This window comes from Rhinatrema bivittatum, chromosome 9 (genome assembly GCF_901001135.1).
Source record: "Rhinatrema bivittatum chromosome 9, aRhiBiv1.1, whole genome shotgun sequence".
Taxonomy (NCBI): domain Eukaryota; kingdom Metazoa; phylum Chordata; class Amphibia; order Gymnophiona; family Rhinatrematidae; genus Rhinatrema; species Rhinatrema bivittatum.
This window is the reverse complement of record NC_042623.1, coordinates 31,091,910-31,119,793: the sequence shown is the minus strand read 5'-3', so window position 1 is coordinate 31,119,793 and position 27,884 is coordinate 31,091,910. Positions and strand designations below refer to the sequence as shown.

Sequence of the window (27,884 nt, the reverse complement as noted above, 5' to 3'; positions counted from 1 at the left end):
CAGAGTAATGTCTTCTCTGAAATTTACTCTCAGCGGCTGCTGAGCAGCAGCATTCTTCCTGTCCCACCTGGGTTTAAACTGCCCAAGAAAATCTTAACTACAAGTCCAGAGATGAGCTAGACACAACTAAGATGGACTTAGCTTGTCCTTACAGACCTGGATTTATCTGGTAAACTTAATGCAGAGGAACCAGAACTTAAAGTGTCTAGAGTCTGCTAGAAGCTCCTCAGTCTTACATAAGTCATTTGAGAGGTATACCACCAGAGAAAGTAATTCTGTAAGGACCAGGGACATTACTTCCAAATAGCATACAGTAAAGAGTAACTTGCTTAGCGCTTTACACATACAATACAATCAGGAGACAGGCTAGGAGCCACCAGTAAGTTACCTTTAAGAAGACCCACTGCAGCGTCTGGAGATAGCATGAAGGAGTCCAGGGAGCGAGCGATCTCCAGCAGCCCGTTGAAATGCTGAGCCATGTGGTCCCGGCATACTGTGCAAATGTTATGAAGGGCTTTGGCAGCAACTGATGCAAGGTTCTTCTCAAGCAACCCCTTCATCAAAAAACCCAGAACGGGATCTAAGGGAGAGAAATCGGCCAGAAAGAGTGAGACACACAGAATGACAGAGACAGGCAGAACACAAGAGGAGCCAGGGAGACAATATTCAAAAAAAGCCAAACCCCTAAAAATAGGACTCTAAATTAAGTGCCGAACTTGCACATAAATTTAGGAGCCTAAGAGACAGCCACTGCTCACTGGGCAATCAGCAGCAGTTCCAAAGAAATAAGTTCCTCCCGTTCACGAATGCTTCTTCCAAAGTATTCCTAGACTTCCTGAAGTAGGACCTGCAGCTGGAGGGGCACACGGCAGCATGCCAGCTAAGAATTGCTGGGTCATGAATAAGCAGGTCACTTTTCAAATGAAATGCAACTCTTCTCCCGAGCATACAAGCAAAAAAAATGATCAGATTCTAGGACAGGAACCACAATCTTTTCGAGAGAAAGGGAACTAAAGATGTTAAGTTCCACTCTCTGAGTGGTGCACACACAGAAAGGAAGAATGATGCACCTAAAACACACACTTTTCTATGTGAATTGTTCTTTCTATAAGGGGTGAAAGGTCAGGCTGCACCTGGCAACTACTAACCCAAGAACTGGGGGTTTCTGTCCACCACCTCGCTCATCTCTCCCACGAGCTCTATGCTGGTGTACCTCACCGCCATATGTACAGATTCCGGCAGATGCACCACGCCCTTCAGGACCTCCACCAGCGTGGGGGTATTCTCTCTGAGAACGCAAACACAAGTTTTAGCGGAGATAATGAACAATATGGGAATCTGGCAAGAATTCTCACAGATCTTTCCTAGCAAACATCAAAGTTATGTCACCAATCGTTATTCACTCTGTTCTCACATCAGATTACATTAGTATAGATCCCAAGATGCAGACTTTGTTCCTGCTCTCTACCCAGGTATTCCATCTCATGTAAACTGCCAGGGGACAGCAAAAGTGACATTTTGAACAAGCCATTACCAAAAGCATGAGTTCATTCTAATGGCTTGTGTTTACAGCAGTGCATCTAACAAGCCAAAAGAATGCCTGAAATGGAGAAATTACTTACCTGATAATTTCGTTTTCCTTAGTGTAGACAGATGGACTCAGGACCAATGGGTTATGTGCTCCCCTGCTAGCAGATGGAGAAGGAGTCAAGTTTCAAAGTTGACGTCACCCTAGATATACCCCTGCAGTGACCTCAGCCATTCAGTATTCTCTTCAAAAGCTATTGTGGACATACTATTGAAAAACTTTATTAGAATTTGGATACAACCTTATAACTTACTTAAAAAAAACTTGATTAAAAAACTGGAGACCGCAGCTGTACTCAACCAAACATAAGCGCTGGATCCCTGCAATACTATAGATGACCTGAACTAGGGATAGGGCGACGGCTTACCCGTAACTTCATGGAATTTAGATTCACCTCATGGGTGATAACCTGGTACCATTAATGGGCGGGAAGCTGAGTTCATCTGTCTACACTAAGGAAAACAAAATTATCAGGTAAGTAATTTCTCCATTTCCTAGCATGTAGCCAAATGGACTCAGTACAAAAGCTACTTCCGAACGGGGTGGGAGGCTGCCTGAGGTCCGGTTAGTATCGCCCTCACAAAAGCTGGATCCTCTCGGGTCTGGACATCCAGGCAACAGAACCTGGAGAAGGTGTGCAAGGAAGACCACATTGCTGCTCGACAGATGTCGCAGGGAGACAATAGTTTCGCTTCTGCCCAGGATACTTCCTGGGCCCTACTGGAATGAGCTTTAAATTGAAGGGGTAATGGCTTCCCTGCCTCTACATAAGCTCCCGTGATCACTTCCTTGATCCAGAGAGCTAGTGGTCTGTCTTGCGCACCGGTTCTGAAAGTTCCAGATACCGCACTACCAATGTTTAGATAGCTTGGGAGGTGGTAGTCTTCCATGTCCTTGCATCTATCAGGGGACGGTAAGGAAACTCTGAGACTACCTTTGGTAAGGAAGGGATGGTATGAAGTTGTACTGTTCCTGGAGTAAATTGAAGGAACGGTTCCCGACATGACAGTGCCTGTAATTCAGAGATGCGACGAGCCGAGCATATCGCCACTAAGAATACAGTCTTTAGTGTTAACAGGCATAGTGACAGACTGCACATTGGTCTAAAGGAAGGCCCTACTAGAAAGTCCAATACTAGATCGATGTTCCATAGGGTGACCAGCCACTTTAATGGTGGTCGGAGGTGTTGAACCCTTTTAGGAAATGGGCCAAGTCTGGATGCATCGACAGGCGGGTTCCATTCACCTCGGCCCTGAAGCAGGAGAGGGCCGCCACCTGGACCTTCAAGGAATTGAGGGACAAATCCTTTGTTCAGGCTGTCCTGTAAAAATTCCAGAATCATGGGGGATCTTGGCCATTCATGGGGACACCCAGCATTCCTCATACCAGGCCTCAAATATTCTTTAGATCCATATGTACACCAAGGACGTTGAGAACTTCTATATTTATTATTTATTTATTTAACATTTTTTTATATACAGATAACCGTTTGCACATCGTATCTGTTTACAGTTAACTTAGAACTGATATTCGGTAGCCACGCATAGTCAGGCAAGCCCTCTCAAGGGCCAGATCGTAAGACAGAATCGAGTTTGGTCCCCGTGAAGAACTGGACCTTTCTGGAGAAGGTCCCTGTGCGGGGGGAGGAAAAAACGGGGACTCTCCATGAGAAGCTTCCGCATGTTTGCATACCACGGGCATCTGGGCCAATTCGGGGCCACCAATAGGACTAATCCTCTGTGGTGTTCGATCTTGCAGATGATCTTGCCCAGTAGAGGCCACGGAGGGAAGGCATACAAGTAAGTCCTCCTCTGGCAGATCTGGACGAGGGTGTCGATCCCTTGGGAGCGATGATCCCATCTGCGACTGAAGAATCAGGGGGATCTTCGCCTTGTGAGATGTAGGAAGTAGGTCGATGGATGGAAGGCCCCAGTGATCTACTAGGAGCTGGAAGGCTCTGGCCAACAAGTCCATTCTCCTAGATCCAGGCTCTCCCTGCTGAGAAAGTGTGCTGTGATGTTGTCTTTTCCCGCAATGTGGGAGGCAAAGATCCCTTGTAGGTTTAACTCTGCCCATACCATAAGGGGAGTCTATCTTCGGAGACACTTGATGGTTGATGTAGGCTACCGTTGTTGCGTTGTCAGACATCACGCGGATCACCTATCCCTGGAGCCTGTGGCTGAACTTCAGGCATGCTAATCTGACCACTCGCACTTCCAGGCAGCTTATGTTCCAGCGCGCCTCTTCCTCGGTCTATCGCCCCTGGGTTATCAATTCCCGACAGTGAGCTCCCCACCCTCAGAAGCTCGCATCCGTCATGAGGATGATCCAGTTCGGAGGGGACAGACTTAACCCTTGCTTAGGTGAACTTCCTGTAGCCACCACTGGAGCCAAGAACATACTTCCATCAAGTTGTCTTGAGACACTGAGTTCCAACGTCACAGCAGGGAACACTGGAGAGGCCGCATGTGTGCCCTCGCCCACAGTACTACTTCCAGGGTTGACATCATGAGGCCGAGTACCTGGAGATAGCTCCACACCCTGGGGCACATTGTGTTTGTCAGCCGACGCACTTGGTACATCAGTTTCCTTCTCCTCGAGGGAGGGAGGAAGATCTTGTCCTGTTTGGTGTCGAACCAGACTCCCAGGTACTCTAAGGACTGGGAGGGCTTGAGGCTCCTCTTGTCCATGTTCATGACCCAACTGAGTTCCTCTAGGAGGGACCAGACCCTGCTGGTCACCTGAAGGCTCTCTTCCACCAACTTCGCCCGGATCAGCCAGTTGTCTAACTAAGGGTGCATCAGGATCCCTTCTTTTCTCAGTGCTGCCGACACGAGCATCATAATTTTGGAGAATGTTCTGGGGGCAGTTGCCAGGCCGAAGGGCAACGCCCGGAACTGGTAATGGCGGCCCAGTACCGCAAAGCAAGGGAAACGCTGGTAGTCTTGATGGATTGGAATGTGAAGGTAGACCTCTGAGAGGTCCAGGGAGGTTAAGAACTCTCCCAGCTGCACGGCCATTACGACGGAGCAAAGAGTTTTCATGCGGAAGTGAATTAACCGCAGATGACTGTTGACGCTCTTGAGATCCAGAATGGGTCGGAATGAACCCTCTTTCTTGGTAACCGATGAAATAGATGGAACAACACACTGTATTTACTTGGGGTATAGGGGTTATAGCCCTCTGACCGAGGAGCCTTATCAGCGTGGATTCCACTGCCAGTTTTTTTGTGCTGGGAGTGGCAAGGTGACATCATGAACATGTCCAGAGGGATGCTGCGAAATTCCAGAGCGTATCCTTCTCATATTATGTCCAGTACCTTTTTGTCTGACGTGAACTCGACCCACCGCTGATAGAAGAGGGATAGTTGGCTCCCTATCTCCTCGTCCCATGGATGGGTTGGCCAAACTTCATTGTGAAGTTCGGGTCGAACTTGAACCTGTTTCCTCTTTTTGGCTGTTGGTTACGAAAGGACGGAGACCTTCCTGAGGGCCAAGATGTCTAAAATGACGAGTTTCTGTAGGGCCCGAAGGGCTGGGAGCCCCTGGCCCGACCCCTCATGGGCGAGGGGCACTGCGACCTCTTTTTCATCTTCCAATAGCCAAGGTAATAGAGATTAATTTATTTATTTGTTTGTTCAGTTTTATATACTGTCATTCGATGCAGCCATCATAACGGTTTACAAAATTCAAACAGAGACTAAACAATTAAACATAGTTGCACAAATTAATAGTGGGAGAGATGAAGGGATGGGGGAGAGGTTGGTGGTGAAAAAGGGAGGAGAAGGAAATAAAAGGAACAGTAGGATGGTAATAGTATAGGGATTTATTCATCTTAGGGATGGACTTCTAGCATTGTTAATTATAAGTTCATATTGCTACTACAATGGTTGACGCCAGATGTTTTTTCAGTATCTCTCTTGCATGGGTTTGGTTGGTAGTGTTGATTGAAGTTAGATTACTGAATTAAATAATCATTAATGTAGACTTTATGAAAAAGCAAAGTCTTTAAATCCTTCTTGAACATTTTAATATTAGTTTGAGTTCTCAAATAAGGTGGTAAGGAGTTCCATTTTTTTGGACAGGCAATGGAGAATGCTCTATTTCTTGTTGTTGATAGATAAGCATCTCTGATGGGAGGAATTAGACAATAAGTGTTATTTGATCGAAGATTCCTATTGTTATTCTGTGAAGTGATTTTTAAGGTTGTTTGTTTGTGGTGATCGGAGTGTATTAATTTGTGTATTATGGTCAAAATCTTATATTCAATACGGGATTTAATAGGAAGCCAGTGTAGTGAAGTTAGTATTGGGGTGATGTGATCATTCTTTTTTTTTCCAGTTAAATTTCTGGCTGCCGAGTTCTGAAGAATCTGCAGAGGCTTGATGTTGATATACGGAAGGCCAATCATGAGGGAATTACAGTAGTCAATGGTTGAGAAAATTATTATTTGTAAAACTGTTCTGAAATCAACTGAATTTAGAAAAGGTTTTATCCGCCTTAGGATTAGGAGTTTGTGATATCCTTCTTTGATTTTGGTAGTTATGTGGTTATTGTATGAAAGGTTATTATCAAAGATTACTCCAAGGTTTCTGGCTCGAGTGACAGGGGATATTGGGTTAATCTGATTGTTATGAATACAGGTGGTGGTGTTACATTGTTTTTTTTTGTTCATGATAAGAATTTCGGTTTTATCAATGTTGATTATGAGTTTTAATTTTATAAGGAGTTGTTTGATCCAAGTAGCGTAGAAGTGTCTTTATAAGTTTCATCAAAGGAGTTTTTTATGGGAATTAAAAGTATGTCATCTGCGTAGATGTAGTGGGTGATTTGAAGATCATTTAATAGCTGGCAAATTGGTAAAAGGTATACGTTGAATAGAGTGGCAGATAACGCAGAACCTTGTGGAACTCCAGTATTGAGGTTAATTTTCTTAGAGATGTTATTATTGAAAGAAACTTGGTAGCTTCCGTTGGAGAGATAAGATGAAAACCATTGTAGAGTAGTGTCAACTAAATCGATTTCAGATAGTCATTCTAGAAGAATTTGATGATTTACTGTATCAAATGCTGCAGAGACGTCAAGGAGTACTAGTAGATATTGCTTTCCATTATCAAATCCTCTTAGAATAGTGTCATTTAATGAGAGAAGGAGAGTCTCAGTATTGAGGTTTTTTCTGAAACCATATTGGTTTGGGGATAGGATGTTATTTGTTTCCAGGTATTCGTAAAGTTGTGAGTGAACTACTTTTTCAATGATTTTGGCAATAAAGGGTAGATTAGAAATAGGGTGGTAATTTGATAGGTTATTTGGGTCGAGGTTATTCTTTTTTAGTATGGGTTTGATTTTTGCTGATTTGAGATAGCAAATGTTGCTTACCTGATGTAACAGGTGTTCTCACAGGACAGCAGGATGTTAGTCCTCACAAATGGGGTGATATCGAGGATGGAGCCCACCACGGAAAACTTCTGTCAAAGTTTAAACAGAACTTTGACTGGCCCCTACTGGGCATGCCCAGCAAGGCACTGACCCTGCAGCCAGCAGGGGTCTCCCTTCAGTCTGATTTTCAAAGCTACAGGCAGTGCCTAGAAAGTAAAAACAAAACAAACCCAACACCGCGGGGTGGCGGGCGGGTTTCGTGAGGACTAACATCCTGCTGTCCTGTGAGAACACCTGTTACATCAGGTAAGCAACATTTGCTTTCTCACAGGACAAGCAGGATGGTTGTCCTCACAAATGGGTGAGTACCGAGCTGAGGATGTCCTGACTTGCACCAAATGCACCCAATGACGTGCAAAAGGCACTACAACTGGGGTGGAATTTGGTAAAGGGCATCCGCACCCTACCGGGAAGGTGGAAGGGTGTTGGTACATCACGTTGGAAAAAGGTTACGCAAGACAGATTGGCCGAAGATGGAGTCCTGTCTTCCAGCTTTGTCCAAACAATAGTGGGCTGCAAAGGTATGGAGAGAACTCCAGGTTGCAGCCCTGCAGATGTCAGGAAGCGGCACCGATCGAAGGTGTGCCACTGACGTCGCCATGGCCCTCACAGAGTGTGCTTTCACACGGTCTTGAAAGGGAATGCCAGCTTGCTGATAGCAAAAAGAAATGCAGTCCGCCAACCAGGAGGAAAGAGCCTGCTTACCCACAGGATGTCCTAACTTGTTAGGATGCAAAGAGACAAATAATTGAGTGCTCTTCCTGTGAGCAACTGTACGGTCTAGATAAAAAGCTAGAGCTCGTTTGCAGTCTAGGGTATGCAGAGTCTGTTCCCCGGAGTTGGAGTGGGGCCTGGGAAAAAAGATAGGTAGTATGATGGATTGATTAATATGAAACTCAGAAACTACCTTAGGTAAAAATTTAGGGTGAGTGCGGAGTACCGCCCGGTCCTGCAGGAGCTTAGTGTAAGGCGGATAGGTAACTAGGGCCTGCAATTCACTAACCCTGCAAGCTGAAGTGATAGCCAAAAGGAATAACACTTTCCATGTGAGATACTTTAACTCACAGGAGTGCAGAGGTTCGAAAGGAGGTTTCATTAGACGACCAAGAACCAGGTTAAGGTCCCAGGATGGGGCCGGAGGACGTAAGGGTGGCTTCAGATGGAGCAAGCCTTTAAGAAAACGTGTTACTAGGGGTTGTACTGAAATAGGGACACCCTGTACACCTTTATGGAAGGCGGCTACCGCACTGACATGCATTCTGATAGAAGAGGTTTTAAGACCTGATTCAGAGAGATGCCATAAATAGTCCAAGAATTTGGAGATTGGACAGGAAAGGGGATCAAGGGACTGAGAAGTGCACCATGATGTGTACCTTTTCCATTTGTATGAGTAAGACTTTCTTGTGGAAGGCTTTCGTGAAGCTATCAGGACCCGAGAAACGGAATCTGAAAGGTTGAAAGGCTGAAGGACTAACCTTTCAACATCCATGCCGTCAGGGACAAGGCTTGGAGGTTGGGATGGAGGAGGCATCCGTCGTTTTGAGTGAGCAGATGCGGGTCCTTTCCCAGAGGAATGTGCCTGCGGATGGAGAGATCCTGGAGTATTGGAAACCATACTTGGCGTGGCCAGTAAGGTGCTATCAGGATCATGGTTCCCCCGTCCTGGCATAGCTTCACGAGAGTCTTTGACACAAGAGGAAGTGGAGGGAATGCATAGAGCAGACCGGTTGTCCACTTGAGGGAGAATGCATCCCTCGGCTGAGAGTGCTGGCTCCGAATGAGAGAGCAGTAATCGTCCACTTTGTGGTTCTGAGGGGACGCAAAGAGGTCTATGCGGGGAGAACCCCACTTGTGAAACAGAGAGGTCGCTACCAGAGGATCGAGTGACCACTCGTGCGGTTGGAAGACACGGCTCAGCTGGTCTGCCAATACATTGTCTACTCCCGGCAGGTAAGTGGCCCTGAGGTACATGGAGTGGGAGAGGGCTTCCGCCCAGATCTGCGCAGCTTCCTGACACAGAAGGAAGGAGCCTGTGCCTCCCTGCTTGTTTATGTACCACATGGCCACTTGGTTGTCCGTCTGGATTAAGATTATCTGATGAAAGAGATGATCTTTGAAAGTGCGGAGCGCATAGCGGATTGCTCGAAGTTCCAGGAAATTGATCTGGTGTTCGGCTTCCTCGTTGGACCATAACCCTTGGGTTTGAAAGTCGTCCACATGGGCTCCCCAACCGATGTGAGAAGCGTCGGTGGTTAGGATTACTTGCGGATCCGGTGGAAGAAAGGGTAAGCCCTGAAGGAGGTTGACCTGAGTCGTCCACCAGGTTAAGGATAGGCGCAGCGCTTGTGTGACTGTGACTATGGAGGACAGAGGCTGAAAAGCTTGAATCCATTGGTGTCGTAGAGTCCATTGTGTTACTCTCATGGCTAGTCGGGTCATGGGAGTGACTTGAACCGAGGATGCCATGTGTCCTAGGAGAATGAGGAACTGGCGAGCCGTGGCAGTGTTCTGAGACTGGAGCTGGCGAGCCAGGGATATTAGGGTGTGGACCCTCTGAAGAGGAAGGTAAGCCTTTGCCTGCAAGGTGTCCAAGTCTGCTCCAATGAAGGATAAGGTTTGAGACGGGACTAAGCAAGATTTCTCGTAATTGACGAGAAACCCTAAGGAAAGGAGTGTTTGAATTGTCAATTTTAGGGAGGATTGAGCTATCTGTTGGGTGGAGGCCCTGATTAGCCAATCGTCCAGGTATGGGTAGACGTGGACACCTTCCTTCCTGAGGAATGCTGCTACCACTACGAGACATTTGGTAAAGACTCGTGGGGCAGAAGCTAGACCGAAAGGGAGGACACGGTATTGATAATGGTCGTGGCCAACTAGAAACCGCAGATATTTGCGATGGGATTGTGTGATCGCAATGTGGGTATAAGCGTCCTTGAGGTCGAGAGAGCACAGCCAATCCCCTCTTTGTAGCAGAGGGAGCAGCGCGCCTAGGGTTACCATTTTGAACTTCTCTTTTTGAAGGTATTTGTTGAGGGCTCGAAGGTCCAAAATGGGACGTAGTCCCCCCGATTTCTTTGGTATTAGGAAGTATCTGGAATAGAATCCCTTGCCTCGTTGAGAGGGAGGAACGGGTTCTATAGCATTTGATTGCAGAAGAAGAGATACTTCCTGTTGTAATTGAGCCAAATGGGTGGATAGACTCCACGCTTGAAGAGGCGGGGAGTCTGCCGGAAGAGTTATGAAGTTGAGGTGGTAACCCTGTGCGATAATTGTTAGCACCCACTGATCTGAGGTGATCTGCAACCAAGGTTGTAGAAAATGGTACAGTCGACCTCCTACAGGGATGTCTGGAAGAGGGGTTTGGCATGTGTTCCCTACAGGGGAGTCAAAGGCCAGCCGCAGGCCCAGGAGGAGGGGCTACAGTAGGCCTTTGTTTCCTAGGCTGACGCGGCTGAGGCCTAGTAGAGGATCGAGCTGGACGAGGCCTGGCCGATGGAGGGTAATAACGGCGTGGTCGAAAGAATGACTTCTTAGAGTCTTTCTTTTGCGGTTGCTTGGAGGTCAGCTCAGGTGGGACAGATGAGAGTTGTTTCAACGTCTCATGGTGGTCTTTCAACTCCGCCACAATCTGCTGAATTTGCTCTCCAAACAAATTATCGCCTAAGCAGGGTAAATCAGCAAGACGATCCTGAACCTCTGGGCGAAGGTTGGATGATTTTAACCAAGCCCAACGTCTGGCTGAGATGGCTGTGGCTGAAACTTTTGTGGAAGCATCGAATATGTCGTAGGCAGTCCTAATCTCGTGCTTCCCTGCCTCAAATCCCTTGTGAAGAAGGGCTTGAAGCTGCGGTTGGTATTGGTCTGGTAACGTGTCAGCATAGTCTTGCATCTGCTTAAGGATGGCTCTGTTGTACTGAGTCATATAAAGTTGATATGAAGCTATGCGTGAAATCAACATAGCTCCATGATAGACTTTCCGTCCAACACTATCTAGGAACTTGTTGTCCCTGGTAGGTGGGGTAGAAGAGTGTGGCTTAAGACGCTTGGCCTTCTTCTGCGCGGACTCAACCACAACAGAGCGATGATCCAGTTGAGGTTTTTGGAAACCTGGTGCTGACTGGACAAGGTAGGTGGAGTCAGCTTTTTTGTTAACTGGGGACACTGATGAAGGAGATTCCCAGTTTTTCTTGAGCAGATCCAAAAACACCTGGTGTATAGGGATGGAAGCGATGATTTTTGGAGCATCCAGAAATTGAAGGAGTTCCATCATCTGGTGTCTGTCATCAGCTTCAGATTGTAGTTGAAAAGGTACAACTTCTGACATCTCTTTCACAAAATTAATGAAAGATAGATCCTCAGGAGGAGATCTTTTTCTACTCTCTGTAGGAGATGGAGGCGAAGGCAAATCCGTGTCAGAAGATGTATCATCATCATCACCCCAGGTATCGTAGGGATCAAGTGGGGTTTGTAACCCTGATGGACCTGGCTGAGGCTCTAAAGGCATCGATGGAAACCGAGGTGGAATCGGTGCCGTAGGTGGAACCAGAAATGGCATCGATGGCTTCGGTGCTGTCGATGGAATCGGTGCCTGGCGTGGAATGGATGGAACCGAAGGATATATCGGTGGAGATATACCAGAAGGCACCGATGGAACCACCCCGGAAGGGGGAATCCGGAACGGTGTTTCTCCTGCCGATGAAAATTCAGTCGGAGACGGTGGTGTTGTCGATGGCTCTGGAATCACCGATGGAAGGGCCGTCATGAGCGCCTCCATGCGGCTCAGTAGCGGTGCTAGCGCTTGTATCAACGGCTCGGTGGTCGGTTCCCTCCTCGGTGGCGAAGCCGGTGCCGATGTCGGTGCCGGGGGCGGCACTGGAACCGGTGCCGGAGACGGTGCCGATGGAGGTTGCAATTTCTTCATCGCTTTCTCGATGGCCTCCTGGACCAGCCGGTCCAGTTCTGCCCGGAGACCAGGGGTAACCATACCCGGCTCGACGGGAGAGGGAGGCTGAGGCAGGGCCGGAGGGACCACCGTAACCGGTGGGATCACGGCCCCCGCACCCCGGGAGGGTGAGGGTTTCCTCGATGCCTGCGAACGAGACGTGGAGGGTGTCCGGTCTGTTCGCGGCTTCTTTGTCGGTGGCTCGGCTTGAGCAGAGGTCGATGGCTGTGGATCCTCGACAGGCCGAGATTTGTGCCGTCGATAGCGGTGCTTTTCCTTCCGATCCCCTCGCCCATCCGGGGAAGGGACGGGAGTCGACGGCCGAGAAGCGATCGATGGCGGACGGTCACCGGAGGGTTGACGATGATGGTACAACTTCGACGGTGCCGGTTCCGATGACGTCGATGCTATCGATGGCGTTGGGGTGGGTGCATGGAAGAGGAGCCCCATCTTCTCCATCCTGGCTTTGCGACCCTTGGGTGTCATTAAGGCACATTTGGTGCAAGTCAGGACATCATGCTCACTACCCAAACACATCACACAAACCCTGTGGGGGTCTGTGATGGACATAGTCCGGGTACAATCCGGACAACGGCGGAACCCCGTTGCCATGGCCTGAAGCCAAAATTTAGGCTGGGGATCGGTAAGTGCCAACAGGCCTCAAGGGCCAAATTCGACGGTAGTCGATGGAAAAAGGCAAAAAACTTACCGGGTTCCGTAAGATGACTAAAAATTTGTCGAAGGGAGACCCCTGAGGGGCAAATTTTCTTAGGAAATTAACTTCCAAATTCCTGTCAGGAACGTGGTTAGAGAGCTCCTTTCACCGCGTGGCAACTGCTGCGCGGAAAAAAGAAGACTGAAGGGAGACCCCTGCTGGCTGCAGGGTCAGTGCCTTGCTGGGCATGCCCAGTAGGGGCCAGTCAAAGTTCTGTTTAAACTTTGACAGAAGTTTTCCGTGGTGGGCTCCATCCTCGATGTCACCCCATTTGTGAGGACAACCATCCTGCTTGTCCTGTGAGAAAATTAGGATAGTTTCCTTTAGTAAGTGATAAATTGATGATCTTGGTGATTATTTTTGTTATAATAGGTTCAAATGTCTTGAGGCTAGTTATGTGTATGCTATCCAGAGGGTGATTGGCAGGATTCATTTTTTTGATGATTGATTGAATCTGGATGGTGGAGGTGGTGTCAAAGCTGGTCCATTTTGATTTTATTTTTGTGTTCAGACATATGGATTGGGTGTTATTGATGAAGTTGGATTGAATTAGGTTTAATATTTTATTGCTAAAGAATTCAGAAAAATCGTCATTCCACTTACTGGCTAGCTTCTCCAATTCGCTTCCGAATAGGAGGGATCCTTAAAGGGCATCTTCATGAGGTTCACCATAAAGGTTACTTCCGCTGAACAATTTAGCAACCATAGCTGTCTTCTGGCTGCCACCACTGAGGCCACTCCTCTGGCCGAGGTACACACTAGGTCCAAGCTCGCATCCGCTAGGAAGGCCACGGCGGGCTCAATCGCCTCTCTGGTATGTGGCCCTGAGCTATCTGCCTCTCTCTCTCTCTCTCTCTCGAGAAGCAGACACGAACGAGCCACCAGGGCACAACAGGAAGCATCCTTCAAAGTCACTCCTTCCTCTACTGGGATAGCTGTTCGCTTTGAGGTGGGGCAGGCCAGGGTATCCACTTTCGGGAAATGCAGGCATTCCTGGACTGCCAGGTCCAGAGAGCACAAGGGCTCCAAGGCCCGACCTCCCTTAAAACTTGCTTCCGGGGCGTCCCATTCTAGGTCAATCAATTCCTGGATGGCTTCCAGCATCAGGAAATAGCAAGAGGCTTCCTGTAGAGACACAAGGATGGGATTCTTCTTTGGTTCCGACATAAGGTCCATGCCCGAAACTCCCAGAGTGTTCAGGGTCAGGGAGACTAGGGCCAGTAATTCATCTCTGTGGGAAAATTGAAGCATGGTCCGGTATGGCTCCAGGCCTGGAAGGATTTCTCCGTCCTCCAATTAATCCGCATCCCCCTTCGTCGTCTGGATCCCTGTCATGGGTACCCCTTGGTGAGGCGAGGCATGTCCTGAGGCATGCTGATAGGGCTGGGAGGGCGAGGCCTTCCCAGCTGGGGCTCAGCCTGGGCAGTAGCTGACTGCACCTGAACAAAGGTTTGTAGGCCCTGAAAGAATTCCAACCAAGAAAAGGCTGCCGGGTCCATTATTTAGCCCAGGAGGAACTGGGGTAGGGGCCGCTGAACTGCCCTCTCCCGGGGAGGACACAGTTCCGGAATTGCTCAGGTCCGGGTCCGGGGTGCAACTAGATAAGGTCATGGCTGACCCGTCCTCGGACTAGGAGGGACCGGACTTGGAAAAGTTCTGAGAGTCCGGCCCTCCCCACAGTGCTGACACAGAAAGGATTCCAGGTCAGACATGCAGCCCTAATATTGCAGGCAGCACAAAGGGTATGTTGTTTGAGCTGCCAGGGCCATAATACTCTGTAGCTTGTGTGTTCAGCCGGCTAGTGCCTCTCGAGTGTGCACAGACCCGCCTCAGCGAGCATAAATCTAAACGGCTGGTTGTGCGTGTGGTTATGTGCGCGGTTATGCGCACATTAGGTGCACAGGGGCCGGCCTGCACCGCTTGTACTGAAAGACAATGGGGGAAAATGGCGCCGCACCAAACCGTGCACAAGATGGTGCCACCGTGGTCAGGCACGTGGAGTGCTCACCTAGCCTGAAGTAGGGCCTAGCCCATTGGGGGGCCGTTCAACCCGCTCGGAGAACCTCTTCCCTTGCCCTAACGGGATCGGGAATGACGTCAGTACGGCATGCCAAGAAAAGAGACGGGAGGAAAGACTTACCGAAGTCCTTCCACATCTCTGAATAGGAGAAGTTCTTCACTGCTTACCTGGGCTTAGCGCTTAGCAGCTGAGTACAGAGATGGTCTCCAGCTGTGGGGGGAGGCACTTAGGCCTTCACTGCCATGCTCGGCTTCCTGCACCCGCTGTCTTTCAGCTGTTACAGCAGCAAGATCACGCTGGAAATCAACTACCGGACCAAGGCACACCTCTGAGGGATCTCAGAAATTGCCTCAGGAATTTTCAAGTGGGAGAGGGACCCTTATGTATCACCACAGGAGAGCGGGGCTCGATCTTTCTCCCAATTTAGAGATAAGTTTAAATTTGTTCTTCAACTAGTGATGCAATCCCACTAAACACCGCTGCTGGTGTGGGGATAGCGTCCACATCTGCTAGGAGTCGGAAAGATACTGAATGGCTGAGGTCACTGCAGGGGTGTATCTAGACTGACATCAGCTTTGAAACCTGACTCCATCTCCATCTGCTAGCAGGGGAGTACATAACCCATTAAGTCCTGAGTCCATCTGGTTACATGCTAGGAAACAAATTTTAATCCTGGCTCTATCAATGACTGTATAACCTCAGGCAAATGACTATCTCCATGTGCCTCAACTTAGTCCCAAGCTCTGCCACTCTGGATAAGGTACTTTATTCCCCCTTGTAGCTTTTTACCTATGTGTAATTGGGTAATAGTCCAATAACAAAAAATGCATTTTTTTCTCAGGGTTGTGCTCCCTTCACCAGGTCAGTGTAGAATGGGCTAAGGATGACAAGTGTCCTCCAACCAGCAGATGGAGACAGAGACTAACAGGTCTGCCAAAGTCACTCTGATCTGATCCTGCCAGTATTTCCTGTAACAAGCTAACTAAAGGTGAGCACAAAAGGAATAGATGCCTTAATCTTTTTCAATACTTTATTGGTGCAGAGACGTTTCAAGTGAATTGCCCGACTCAGGCCGAGTTTCGCAGCTTGTAGCCGCTGCCTCAGGGGCTACAATTAAACAATCAACATTAACCAAATAAATATCTCACAATAAATATATTATTAAGATCTCTTAAATATTAAAAAGAATTTTATATAAATTAATAAACATCCTTTTTAAACATTGCAAAGATCTAAAATCAAAACAGCAAATCAAAAATAGAAAAATAAAAATTTTAAAATTTCACAGCAAATATAATATTAAGATCTCTTAAATATTAAAAAGAATTTTATATAAATTAATAAACATCCTTTTTAAACATTGCAAAGATCTAAAATCAGTAAATCAAATTAAAAAATGAAAAAGTTAATAAAACAGTGACATTAGATGATACTTTACCTCCAAACTTCAAATCACTGATACTGTATAATCCACTCTGATTAAACAATATGCCATCGATGAATAAATAACTAAAAGAGAAGCAACCACTATTAAAACATGTATGAAATCTAAAAAATCTAATTCTAATTCCATGTGACAAATGACCTTCATTATATATGCAAATTTCAAAAAATAACCCAAAATTATCTGTTAAGAATAAAAAAATTTTTTAAACAAATATATAGAAAAGATGATCTACACTGCAACTAATACACCACACCACATTATTTGATTTGTGCACGACAGAAATTATTGATAATAAAGAATGTTTTTCAACTACTCACTATGTTGTATATCTCATTTCAGCATTTTTGAGCAACAAATCACGAATGAGATAACATTACTAGCATCAGTAGCACTGTTTAATCAATAGTGCAAACTTAATCCTTTATTAATCCTTATTAATGTAAAATCTGCTGTATTACCTTGCTTTTAAGGTAATACAAAAATTATTTTTAGTATCGATTGTAATTTCTTATATTGTTTTGCTTAGAACGTTGTGGTAGCTAATTTCAATTTGTTTAGATCCTAGCGCAAACTCACTTCAATGACACATTCCACTGTCCCCTAGTTGAATCAAATGTTTTTACACCTTCTGTTTTATGGTACTGAAACCGGGGTATTAACTATACATTTTTTAGATCGGCAGGAATTGAATTACATAGATACATTTTTTAGCGCTAAAAATCAAAATGAATGATTAAACGCGGCTTGAAATACCGTATTTTTCGCACTATAAGACGCACCTGACCATAGGACGCACCTAGGATTTAGAGGAAAATTAAGAAAAAAAAAATTCTGTCCCCATGATGGGCTCTCCCCCCTGGTGGCCGTCCGTGGGATTTTTTTTTTGTTTTGTTTTTTTATAGTAAGGCAGAGAACATCCACACAGGTACTCACACTCACTGGTTTTCTGTCCCTCACATACATACATAGGCTCTTTCACATTCACTAGCTCTCTTCACATATACACATACCCACAGACAATCACACACTCAGACTCTCCCTCATACACATCTCTCTCACACCAGTTATTTTAAACTTTCATGACTGCTCCAGAGTTCAATAATAAATAGTCAGGGCTATATTACATTGATTAGGAGAGCAATTGCTCCTAATATTTCAACAGGTAGTCACTTAATCAGCACAGGCAGTAATTCTATTTGCTGGTCTGTGTCATGTGTCCTCCATCCCAGGCAGTATACCACCCCCATGACCCTCCAATACATCCAAACCACAACGAGTGAAGTTCTTACTTTGGACTGCAAGTGAGAGCCTCCGACGGCAGAGCCCGAGCTCCCTGCCGGTTCCGGGTGCATCTTACTGCGAGGGTCGCCGCGGCGCAGGTCAGTCATCACCTGTTTGAACCGCGTGGGCTACGGAGGCCCCTCCAATTCAAACAGATCCCTGCCGGTCTGCTGTTCCCGCGGTGCAGCTTGCTGCGAGGGTCGCCGCGGCGCAGGTCAAATGCCAGCCATCTGAACTGGAAGGGCCTCCATAGCCCATGCAGGTCAAACAGGTGATGTCTGACCTGCGCCGCGGCGACCCTCGCAGCAAGATGCACCGCGGGAACAGCAGACCGGCAGGGATCTGTTTGAACTGGAGGGGCCTCCGTAGCCCATGCAGGTCAAACAGGTGATGTCTGACCTGCGCCGCGGCGACCCTCGCAGCAAGATGCACCGCGGGAACAGCAGACCGGCAGGGAGCTCAAGTTCCGCCGGCAGAATACACACGCCTACACCACCATGCTGATTGGGCGGAGTTGGGAGGAGGCGGGGGACGGCGCGCGAGAGGGAGAGCTGCTACATTCGCTCCATAAGACGCACCCACATTTTCTCCCCATTTTTTGGGGAAAAAAAGTGCGTCTTATGGAGCGAAAAATACGGTAACTGCCTGTATAGATTGTATCTTGAACTATTTTAGGATAGCTAAAATATATTTTTAGTAAAGTGTAGGAGGATTACGAATCATAAGTGGGTAGTAGATGTGGCATTAATTGAGGATTAAGTTTGCACTATCGTTCAAGAAGTGCTACTGTTGTTAATAATACTCTCTCGTTTAGGTTGTGTTACACTATAAGGATAGGCATTGATCATGAGCGATGTGCAGATTTTACATTAATAAAGGATTAAGTTTGCACTATTGATTAAACAGTACTACTGATGCTAGTAATATTATCTCATTCGTGATTTGTTGCTCAAAAATGCTGAAATGAGATATACAACATAGTGAGTAGTTGAAACATTCTTTATTATCAATAATTTCTGTCGTGCACAAATCAAATAATGTGGTGTGGTGTATTAGTTGCAGTGTAGATCATCTTTTCTATATATTTGTTTAAAAATTTTTTTTATTCTTAACAGATAATTTTGGGTTATTTTTTGAAATTTGCATATATAATGAAGGTCATTTGTCACATGGAATTAGAGATTAGATTTTTTAGATTTCATACATGTTTTAATAGTGGTTGCTTCTCTTTTAGTTATTTATTCATCGATGGCATATTGTTTAATCAGAGTGGATTATACAGTATCAGTGATTTGAAGTTTGGAGGTAAAGTATCATCTAATGTCACTGTTTTATTATTACCTTTTTCATTTTTTAATTTGATTTACTGATTTTAGATCTTTGCAATGTTTAAAAAGGATGTTTATTAATTTATATAAAATTCTTTTTAATATTTAAGAGATCTTAATATATTTATTGTGAGATATTTATTTGGTTAATGTTGATTGTTTAATTGTAGCCCCTGAGGCAGCGGCTACAAGCTGCGAAACTCTGCCTGAGTCAGGCAATTCACTTGAAACGTCTCTGCACCAATAAAGTATTGAAAAAGATTAAGGCATCTATTCCTTTTGTGCTCACCTGACGGTATCATAGATCACCTACCTCTTTGCTTTCTTGGACAAGCTAACTAAAGGCTGGATTTTAAAAGGGCTGTATGCCTAAAAATCAGGATTTACGCACCGAAGTGCCAGGCCCAAAGAAAGGGGCGGGCTGAGACAGCACCATTTGACGCTGTCCTGGGGAAGCTAGTGCTTGGAGATTACTTCTGCTGCGGAGCAGTAAGTAGAAAAAAAAAAAAAAAAAAAAAAGAGGGAGGGGGGATAGTTAGTGATAATTTAGGGGTGGGGGAGGACAGGGGGGGGGAAGAAGGAAGGATGGACAGGGTTAGGGAACTGGGAAAGGCCTACCTGCATTGCTGCATGTATTTTTTAAAAATCCACCCCCTCCCCGGTTGTGCGCGTTACTGACTTCCGCCCGCTCATGCAGATTATAAAATCGGGCCCGCGTGTGCGTGCAGAATTCGTATTTTATAACATGATTGTGTCTCTGCATGCGCGCTGAGAACTGCGCACACATGGACACACGCACTCCTTTTAAAATCAACCCCTTAGGGATTTACAAACCCCACTACCAGAAGGCTTCCCAATACACAAAATACAAATAGGAGACAACGAAGTACAACTCTGATATCTATGTGTAAATCAGGGAGTGTAACGCTAATAATTTGTCAGGACCCCAGGAGCATATAGAGGATCAAATTTCAATTGTTGAAGAAAGAACAAAAGGGCATCTCTACAGAATATCCAAAATTTATTGGAAATACAACACAATATTTTCGGTCCCCTGACTGGATTTCCAATAAATTTTGGATATTCTGTAGAGATGCCCTTTAGTTCTTTCATCAACAACTGAAATTTGATCCTCTGTATGCTCCTGGGATCCTGACAAATTATTAGCGCTACACTCCCTTATTTCCACATCTCTGATCTGTACCACTCAGTGACTCTTCTTTTATGTATGAAACTCTGATATCTGCCCTACTGGATCAGCCTCTCTCATTTTATGGTTTGAGATTTGAAAGGAAAGTGGGTTTGGTAGTAGAGGGAGGGAGGATTCTGGGCTCAAAGAAAGGAAATCAGATAAGATTACATTTTTCCTTCCTCATCATCCAATCAGACCAGTCTCGATGAATGAGATGAACTGAAGCTACTCTTGAACTATGAGGGACACTACCCGACCCAGTCTTAAAACATCCTCTGCAAAGGAGGCCTCCCTCCTCTCTTGTTCTCATGTCCAATTGATAATGTTTTGGGGGGGGGAAAAAATGCAGACCATGTTGTCGCTTTACAAATCTCCTGTGGTGACACCAAACAGCTCCGCCCATGAAGCTGCCTGAGCTCTAGTAGAATGCTGCCTGCCTAACTTTGGCAAAGGCGCACCCCTATCAATGTAAGTGGCTCCAATAACATCCTTAATCCAACATGCTATTGATGCCTTGGCCACCGCGTCACCTTTTTAACTCAACTAACAAACGGCTCGATCCAGTAAGGCCGCGGTAAAAACAGTGCGGCAGTGTCAGGCGCACCCTTCCTCCCCGCACGCACAGTTCTCTTCACTAACTCCCCGATACTCTCCTCTAATCGCATGCAAATGCATGCCGCGGCTGTGAAGCGGTAGGGAAGGGTTATGCCCGCGCAACCCATTTTACTGTATAGGAGCTGTAACAGCGCCTATACAGTAACCTGGGTGCGCTGGTACCTGTCATTTCAAATGACAGGCACCAGGAAGTGTAAAAAAGTGTAAAAAACAAAAAACCTATGTGTTATATAAAAAAATAAAACAATTTTAAATACCTGTCGGAGGGCCGTGGGTCCAGGCGGCCGGTGGGCGGCGGGCAGCCATCAGCGGCATCCGGTAGTCCCTTCTCCCTTCCTCCCTCCCTCCCCTGCCTGGATGAGCGCCAAAATCGCACGGGCGGGTCGGCAGCGGGAGGGGGGGGGGGCGGCAGCGGGGGGGCGGCAGCAGGATCCGGGAGCGGCGAGTAGGCAGCAGCGGGGTCCGGGGGGGCAGCGGCAGCGGGGTCCGGGGGGGCAGCGGCAGCAGGATCCAGGGGTGGCAGCGAGATCCGGGGAGCGAGTAGCGGCAGCGTGTTTGATCGGGCAGGCAGGTAGGTGGCAAAATAAAGATGGCCGCCTGCACGGGAAAATCGTGCAATTGGCCGCTGAAGACGTGACGTCACACCCCGTGACGTCAAACGTCGTGACGTCACGTCTTCAGTGGCCAATTGCACGATTTTCCCGTGCAGGCGGCCATCTTTATTTTGCCACCTACCTGCCTGCCCGATCGAACACGCTGCCGCTGCCTCCCCGGACCCACGGCCCTCCGACAGGTATTTAAAATTGTTTTATTTTTTTATATAACACACAGGTTTTTTGTTTTTAACACTTTTTACACTTACCATAGCAGGCCCGAGCCTTGCTACTTTTTCGTTTGTTTTTTTTTTTGCTTCGGGAGGAGGGGACCGGACGGGACCAGGGCGGGTAAGCAATGTTTTTACACTACACTACACTAACTCCTACTAGGGGGAGGCGGTAAACTAGCAGGTTAAGGCCGCGGCAGAACAGCGGGTTACGGAGGAGATAATATCAGCGCCCGTTACAGTATCGCAGGGGAATAGCTAATTCCTTCATTATACAGCTTTTTCGTTCATTTACATGCTGGGTGCGGAAAGGGTTTAGGAAGCGCTAAGGACGCGTGAAACTGGATACTGTATCGCTGGATGGCCTTACTCGTCTGTATTGTGCGCTCCCAGCACGTTACAGACCGGGAATCTTTAACTCAACGTTACTGTATCGACCTGTAAATGAACAGGTGATCTGATTCCCTAAATTCATTCATGAACTTTGGAAATCTCAACAGAGCTCTTCTCATATCCAAATAATGAAGCTTCCTGTACCCCCTCTCATTATCTCGTTTTCTAAATGAAGGCAAACAGACCATCTGATTCAAATGAAAAGCCTGAAAATAGTAACAACCAAACACCTAAGCGAAATAACATATATCATATAAACAATCACTTGGACTATGACCTTATATGTAACTCAACCAAAAAATAAAAACATAAGAAGGAAAAACTCATAAAGGGCTACCAACTACTTAATTTCCACAGTGCTACTTCATGTGACCAGTGATTCAAGTGCAGTGTTTGAAGCAATTTAAGCAACTCTGAAGAAGGATTTTGAAGCGTGTTTGTGGCAAACCTTTAGATACTAATCCCACAATCTAAATAAATAAATAAGTTATCATCTCTCTCTATAAGATTACTAAGGCTCCGGGTAATCATTGTGTTGCAACTGCACAAGTGTGACACAATGACTTCACCCAGAGCAGAGGGACGGGCTGCAAGCAGCCAAGGAGGAACGCTCACGTCATGCAGGCAAGAGAGAGGCTGTTGGGGATTACTGGGTTCCACCAGCTAAAATGGAGCCAACCACACAGGCAGCAAAACAGGAGGTGGGGGTTTCCTGGCCTCATCAGCAAAATGAAACAAACAAAAAAAAAAAGGGGGTTTCCCAAGCCCAGAATAAGAAATGCTGCAGGCAGAAGGGCTGTTGGGTGTTCCCAGGCCTCAGCAACAGCTGATGTCGTCGAAGCCAAGGTGGGAGGGAACTAGGAAAGGGGCAGGCCAGAGATGGTGGAGGAGGGTGAACAGGGGGAGTAGTGGGAGAGTAAGGAAGGGGAGAGGAAATGGAAGAGGAATGGGAGCAATGGGAATGCAAAGAGGAGAGAGGCAGTGGGGTGGAAGGAGAGTGAACATCCCCTCCACTGTCCCCCATGCATACAGCCCCTGGTCTCCCACCACCCTGCTACACACATATCCCCACATACCCCTCTCCACACACATGCACTTTATCCCAATATATGCACACCCCCAACTTCCTCCACATGTGCACCCCCACTCCCACCTTCCCCAATCACCCCTAACTCCCCCACCCACATCACACTTGCCCAGCCATTCCTTGACGTACACACTCCACATGCCCAGTCACTCCTTGACATGCACACACAGCTTATTATTCCCTAACACACACCTGTCACTCACACCAAATCCATAACACATACATACAACTCACTCCCTAAATACCCAGGGAGGAGGGGGGGGGGGGGAGAAGGGTGGTAGAGTAAAATTGTGAGTGGAAGAGTGCACACCCACCCAGGTCACTCAGCCCCAGACATGTACACATACCCAATCTATCCCTAATATCACTCACAATAACCCATAACTAACACACTCACACACACACACGAGGAGTCTAAGGAGATTGCAAGGGGGGATGGGTCCATTCACCAAACACATACTCCCTCAATCTCAGCTTCCCACAACATACACATGAGGGCAATTAGGGGTGCAGTGGGGGAGAGGAAAAAAGTGCACATATACCCCACACACACTCGCACAGCACAAAAAATTGCCATACTGGGTTAGACCAAGGACCCATCAAGCCCAACATTCTGTTTCCAACAGTGGCCAACCAGGCTAAAAGAACCTGGCAAGTACTCAAACATTAAATAGATTGCACGCTACCAATGCCAGTAATAGCAGAGGCAATTCCCCAAGTCAATTTGATTAATAGCAGTTAATGGACTTCTCTTCCAAGAACTTATCCAATCCTTTTTTAAACCCAGCTAAACTAACTGCACTAACCACATCCTCTGGCAACAAATTCCAGAGCTTAATTGTGCGTTGAGTGAAAATAGAATTTTTGCCGAATAGTTTTAAATGTGCTATTTGCTAACTTCATGGAGTGCCACCTGGTCCTTCTATTATCTGAAATTGTAACTAGCCGATTCACATCTACCCATTCTAGACCTCTCATGATTTTAAAGACCTCTATCATATCCCCCCTCAGCCGTCTCTTCTCCAAACTGAACAGCCCTAACCTCTTCAGCCTTTCCTCGTAGGGGAGTTGTTCCATCCTCCATCATTTTGGTTGCCCTTCTCCAATGCAACTATATCTTTTTTGACTTGCAGTGACCAGAACTATACATAGTACTCAAGGTGCGGTCTTCATCATGGAGCGATTAAGAGGTATTATGAAATTTTCCGTTTTATTCACCGTTTCCTTCCTAATAATTCCTAACATTTTGTTTGCTTTTTTGACTGCTGCAGCACACTGAGCTGACGATTTCAATGTATTATCCACTATGATGCCTAGATCTTTTTCCTGGGTGGTAGCTCCTAATATGGAACCTAACATCGTGTAACTACAGCAAAAGGTTATTTTTCCCTATATGCATCACCTTGCACTTGTCCACATTAAATTTTATCTGCCATTTGGATGCCCAATCTTCCAAGTCTCACAAGGTCTTTCTGCAATTTATCACAATCTACATGTGATTTAACAATTCTGAATAATTTGGTATCATCTGCAAATTTGATTACCTCACTCGTCGTATTCCTTTCCAGATCATTTATAAATATATTGAAAAGCCCCGGTCCAAGTACAGATCCCTGAGGCACTCCACTTTTTACCCTTTTCCACTGAGAAAATTGACCATTTCATTCTTCTCTCTTGCTTCCTGTCTTGTAATCCACGAAAAGACATTGCCACCTATCCCATGACTTTTTACTTTTTCTAGAAGTCTCTCATGAGGAACTTTGTCAAATGCCTTCTGAAAATCCAAATCACTACATCTATCAGTTCACCTTTATCTACATGTTTATTAACCCCTTCCAAAAAAGTGAAGCAGATTTGTGATGCAAGACTTGCCTTGGGTAAAGCCATTAAGCCGTGTCTTTCTATATGTTCTGTGATTTTGATCTTTAGAATAGTTTCCACTATTTTTCTCGGTAATGAAGTCAGGCTTACTGGTCTATAGTTTCCCGGATCGCTCCAAGAGCCCTTTTTAAATATTGGGGTTACATTGGCCACCCTTCAATCTTTAGTTACAATGGATGATTTTAATGATAGGTTACAAATTTTAACTAACAGATCTGAAATTTCATTTTTGAGTTCCCCAGGGTATGCAAGTTTCTGGCAGATTTTCTCCATCTGAGGAACTTAGACTCTGGGGAGGAAACAATGTGTCTCATCCACCAGAGATGAGAATATCCCCACATGGACTTAATGTTTAACATATGTTCAAGTTTGAAGGGGCTGTGAGTCCTGGTGTCTGAGACTATCAGAGAGTAGCTAGTTCAGACCACTGTGTCGCATTTCTTGACCTATCTCCAAAAGGATTTGGTCAAAGGTCTGGCCTTCAACTCTTGAGAGTCTCATTAGCGGCCTTGGGCTGACTCCGGGGTAAGATGCAGGGGTATCCTTTTGTAGGCTCGCCCGGATGTCATGCACTTCCTTCAGGAGGTTAAAAATTTGCATCCTCTGGTGAGGAAGATTTGGCCATCGTGAAATCTTAATCTGGTACTACGAGGAATGTGCAAGGCTTTGTTTGAACTCCTACGGAGGGCAACGTAAAAAGCTTGAAAAAGTTTTTTTCTACAGGTCTCAGATATGGAGATATCGTTGCGAATGGTACAGTCCTTTCTGCTCAAAATGATTTCAGTGTTCCCTCTTAGGCAGTGGAGCTTCCAGCCTTGGAATTCTCCTAGCCTCTTGCGAGGGAGAGTAGGCTCTTAGATGTTTGATGAGCTTTTTTGCGTTATCTGACAGTTACTAATTCTTTCTGTAAGTTGGATCTTCTTCTTGTATTCTGTAGTGGTCCAAAGAAAGGAGGCAAAGCCTCCAAAGCTATGACTGCCCAGTGGCTAAAAGACAGTCGGATCAACATATTTCTAAAGGTCGCCCTATGCCTGAGGGTTTGAGAGCTGTCTCGATTTGTTCTCCAGCAACCCCTTGGGCAGAGTCCCAATAAGTGTAGCTGCAGGAGACTGGCAAAGCAGCTATTTGGAGTTTGCTATTCACTTTCATCAGGCATTATCACTTGGATTTCGGAGCTCCGACTTCCATGATCTGTGGTGAGAGTGTTCTAGGAGCGGGACTGTCAAGGTCCCACCCAGTTTGAGAGAGCTTAGGTACATTCCAAGAGTCTGGACTGATCTGGGTACGTACAGGGAAAGGAAAATTGGTTCTTACCTGCTAATTTTCGTTCCTGTGGTACCATAGATCAGTCCAGAAACCCACCTTAATAGTAGGGGGGAGAGTCTTCCATTCGTTCTGTTGGGTATATATACTGTAGAATTGTTGGAGCTCTTCAATACTGATCTCTTAAGTTATGTTGGGAATAAGTTTTCCAGTTTGGGCAGTCTTCTTCCTTCTACTTGTTGGGAGGGAGAGGTTTTGTTTAGGTTTCATTTGGTGGTGCCTTCATCTTAGCTTGTGTACAGGTCGACATTGCTGGCAGGGAGGCAAAACTCAGAAGTCAAGACTTTTCCTGTGGTAATACAGGAACAAAAATTAGCTGGTAAGAACCAATTTTCCTTTCTCTCTTCCTCAGCTGAGCATAGCCCTGGGGGACAAGAGCTAGGGGGTAACCAGTTTAGGCTAATGCTTAGCCTGTGACTCCGCCCCCCCACCACTACTCTTCTTTCTCCTTTAAAAAAAAAGTGAGGGGTCTTTCTCTGTAACCTACTTTTCAGGTGAAGTTTAAAAAAAAAAAAAAAAAAAAAAAAAAAAAAAAGGGATGAGAAAAGGAGAAGAGGAAATCAGGATGAGTTGGCAAAGCAGTAGCTTTAGCCCGTAGAGGACGGAGGGGACCGACTTCTTCCTCATATTTTGCGGTGGTGAGCTGAGTAGCGGAGCAGGGGAGTTATGGCAATAACAGCAGTGAATGATATGAAAGCCATGCTCTGTAGCAGCTGTGGGTTCCGCAGGCAGCAAGCAAGGGGTTTGACAAAGCTTTGCCAAATTTGAGGAAGAGGGGGGTGAACCAGAGCAGCACTTTCGGGGCTCCAGGGGAGGCTGCTTTGGTGGGCTGCCCAGGCAGTCATGGCAGGAACAGTGGACATTTTGGAAGCACAGGAAAGCTTTAAGGGAGCTGGAGCCTCCCTGTCTCAATCCTGCGGAGCAGGAACCTGGCGGATCAGCTAATCTAAAGGAAGTAATATCAATTGTCTCTTCCTCAAAGGTTCTTCATTGGCCTGGGCTTCAATGTCCAAGGAGTTTAAGTGCACGCACTGAATCTTTTCTATGAGACAGAGTTCAGTTCCATGATCTGCTCTGAGTTTTTTTGATGCAGCAGAAGTTCCAAAATGAAGGAGATCCAGCAAAGAGAAAGATTTGGAGGTACATCAGGATGTTACCTCTGGATCAGAGGATTCTCTGAAAGGATTTTGGGTCCTGAGAGAGGTTGACAGTGAAGGGGAATTGCAAGAAAAATTCCCTCCAGAGGGGAAGGATGGCTCGTTCATGGTCTGTCTCTTTCTTAAAGAAGAGCTTTTTACCTAAATAACTCAAGCCTTGACGACTCTGAATATTGCAGAGGTGCCAGATGATGTAGACCACCATCACTGCATTGAGTGACAGGACTCTCCTCCCACAACCATGGCCAAAAGGCAAGTAATGCGCATTCCACCACTATCGTCTAACTGACTGACAGAAGAAATAGTCACTTTCTTGGACCAGTGCCCCACGCTGACTGAAGCTAACACACTGCACCCCAGCTCAAAAGACCGGCCTTGATAGTGAGTAACCACACCACACTCCTGCTTGGTCCTTGCCGAAGGGGAAGTTAAAAGACCTCCAACAATGGATTCCACTGGGCACCAATTCCAAGGTCAATACCACCGACCCAGGACTCACAAGAAGTTACAAAAAGCTCCCAATAAGTGTGTAATCTGACCCTGTCGAACAAAGCTTCCCCCAGACTCTCCCTGAAAACAAGACAGCTCTCTGCTAGATTCACCATCCAGCCTGAAGATATCAACCACCTCAGCACGTTCTAACCAATTGCCCTC

The 27,884-nt window shown here is 46.3% G+C and overlaps 1 protein-coding gene across 2 annotated transcripts in view; it reads right to left on the bottom strand.

Moving 5' to 3' along the window:
- The window catches only part of TNPO3 (transportin 3), a 236,647-nt gene that overhangs the window by 100,887 nt on the left and 107,876 nt on the right, over positions 1–27,884 (bottom strand). For both annotated transcript variants that reach the window (XM_029615500.1, XM_029615501.1), the window contains exons 11-12: positions 1,149–1,288; positions 389–580 (exon numbers count right to left, since the gene is read on the bottom strand). In XM_029615500.1, the coding sequence (XP_029471360.1) occupies positions 389–580; positions 1,149–1,288 (332 nt within the window). The remainder of the gene's footprint in view (positions 1–388; positions 581–1,148; positions 1,289–27,884) is intronic.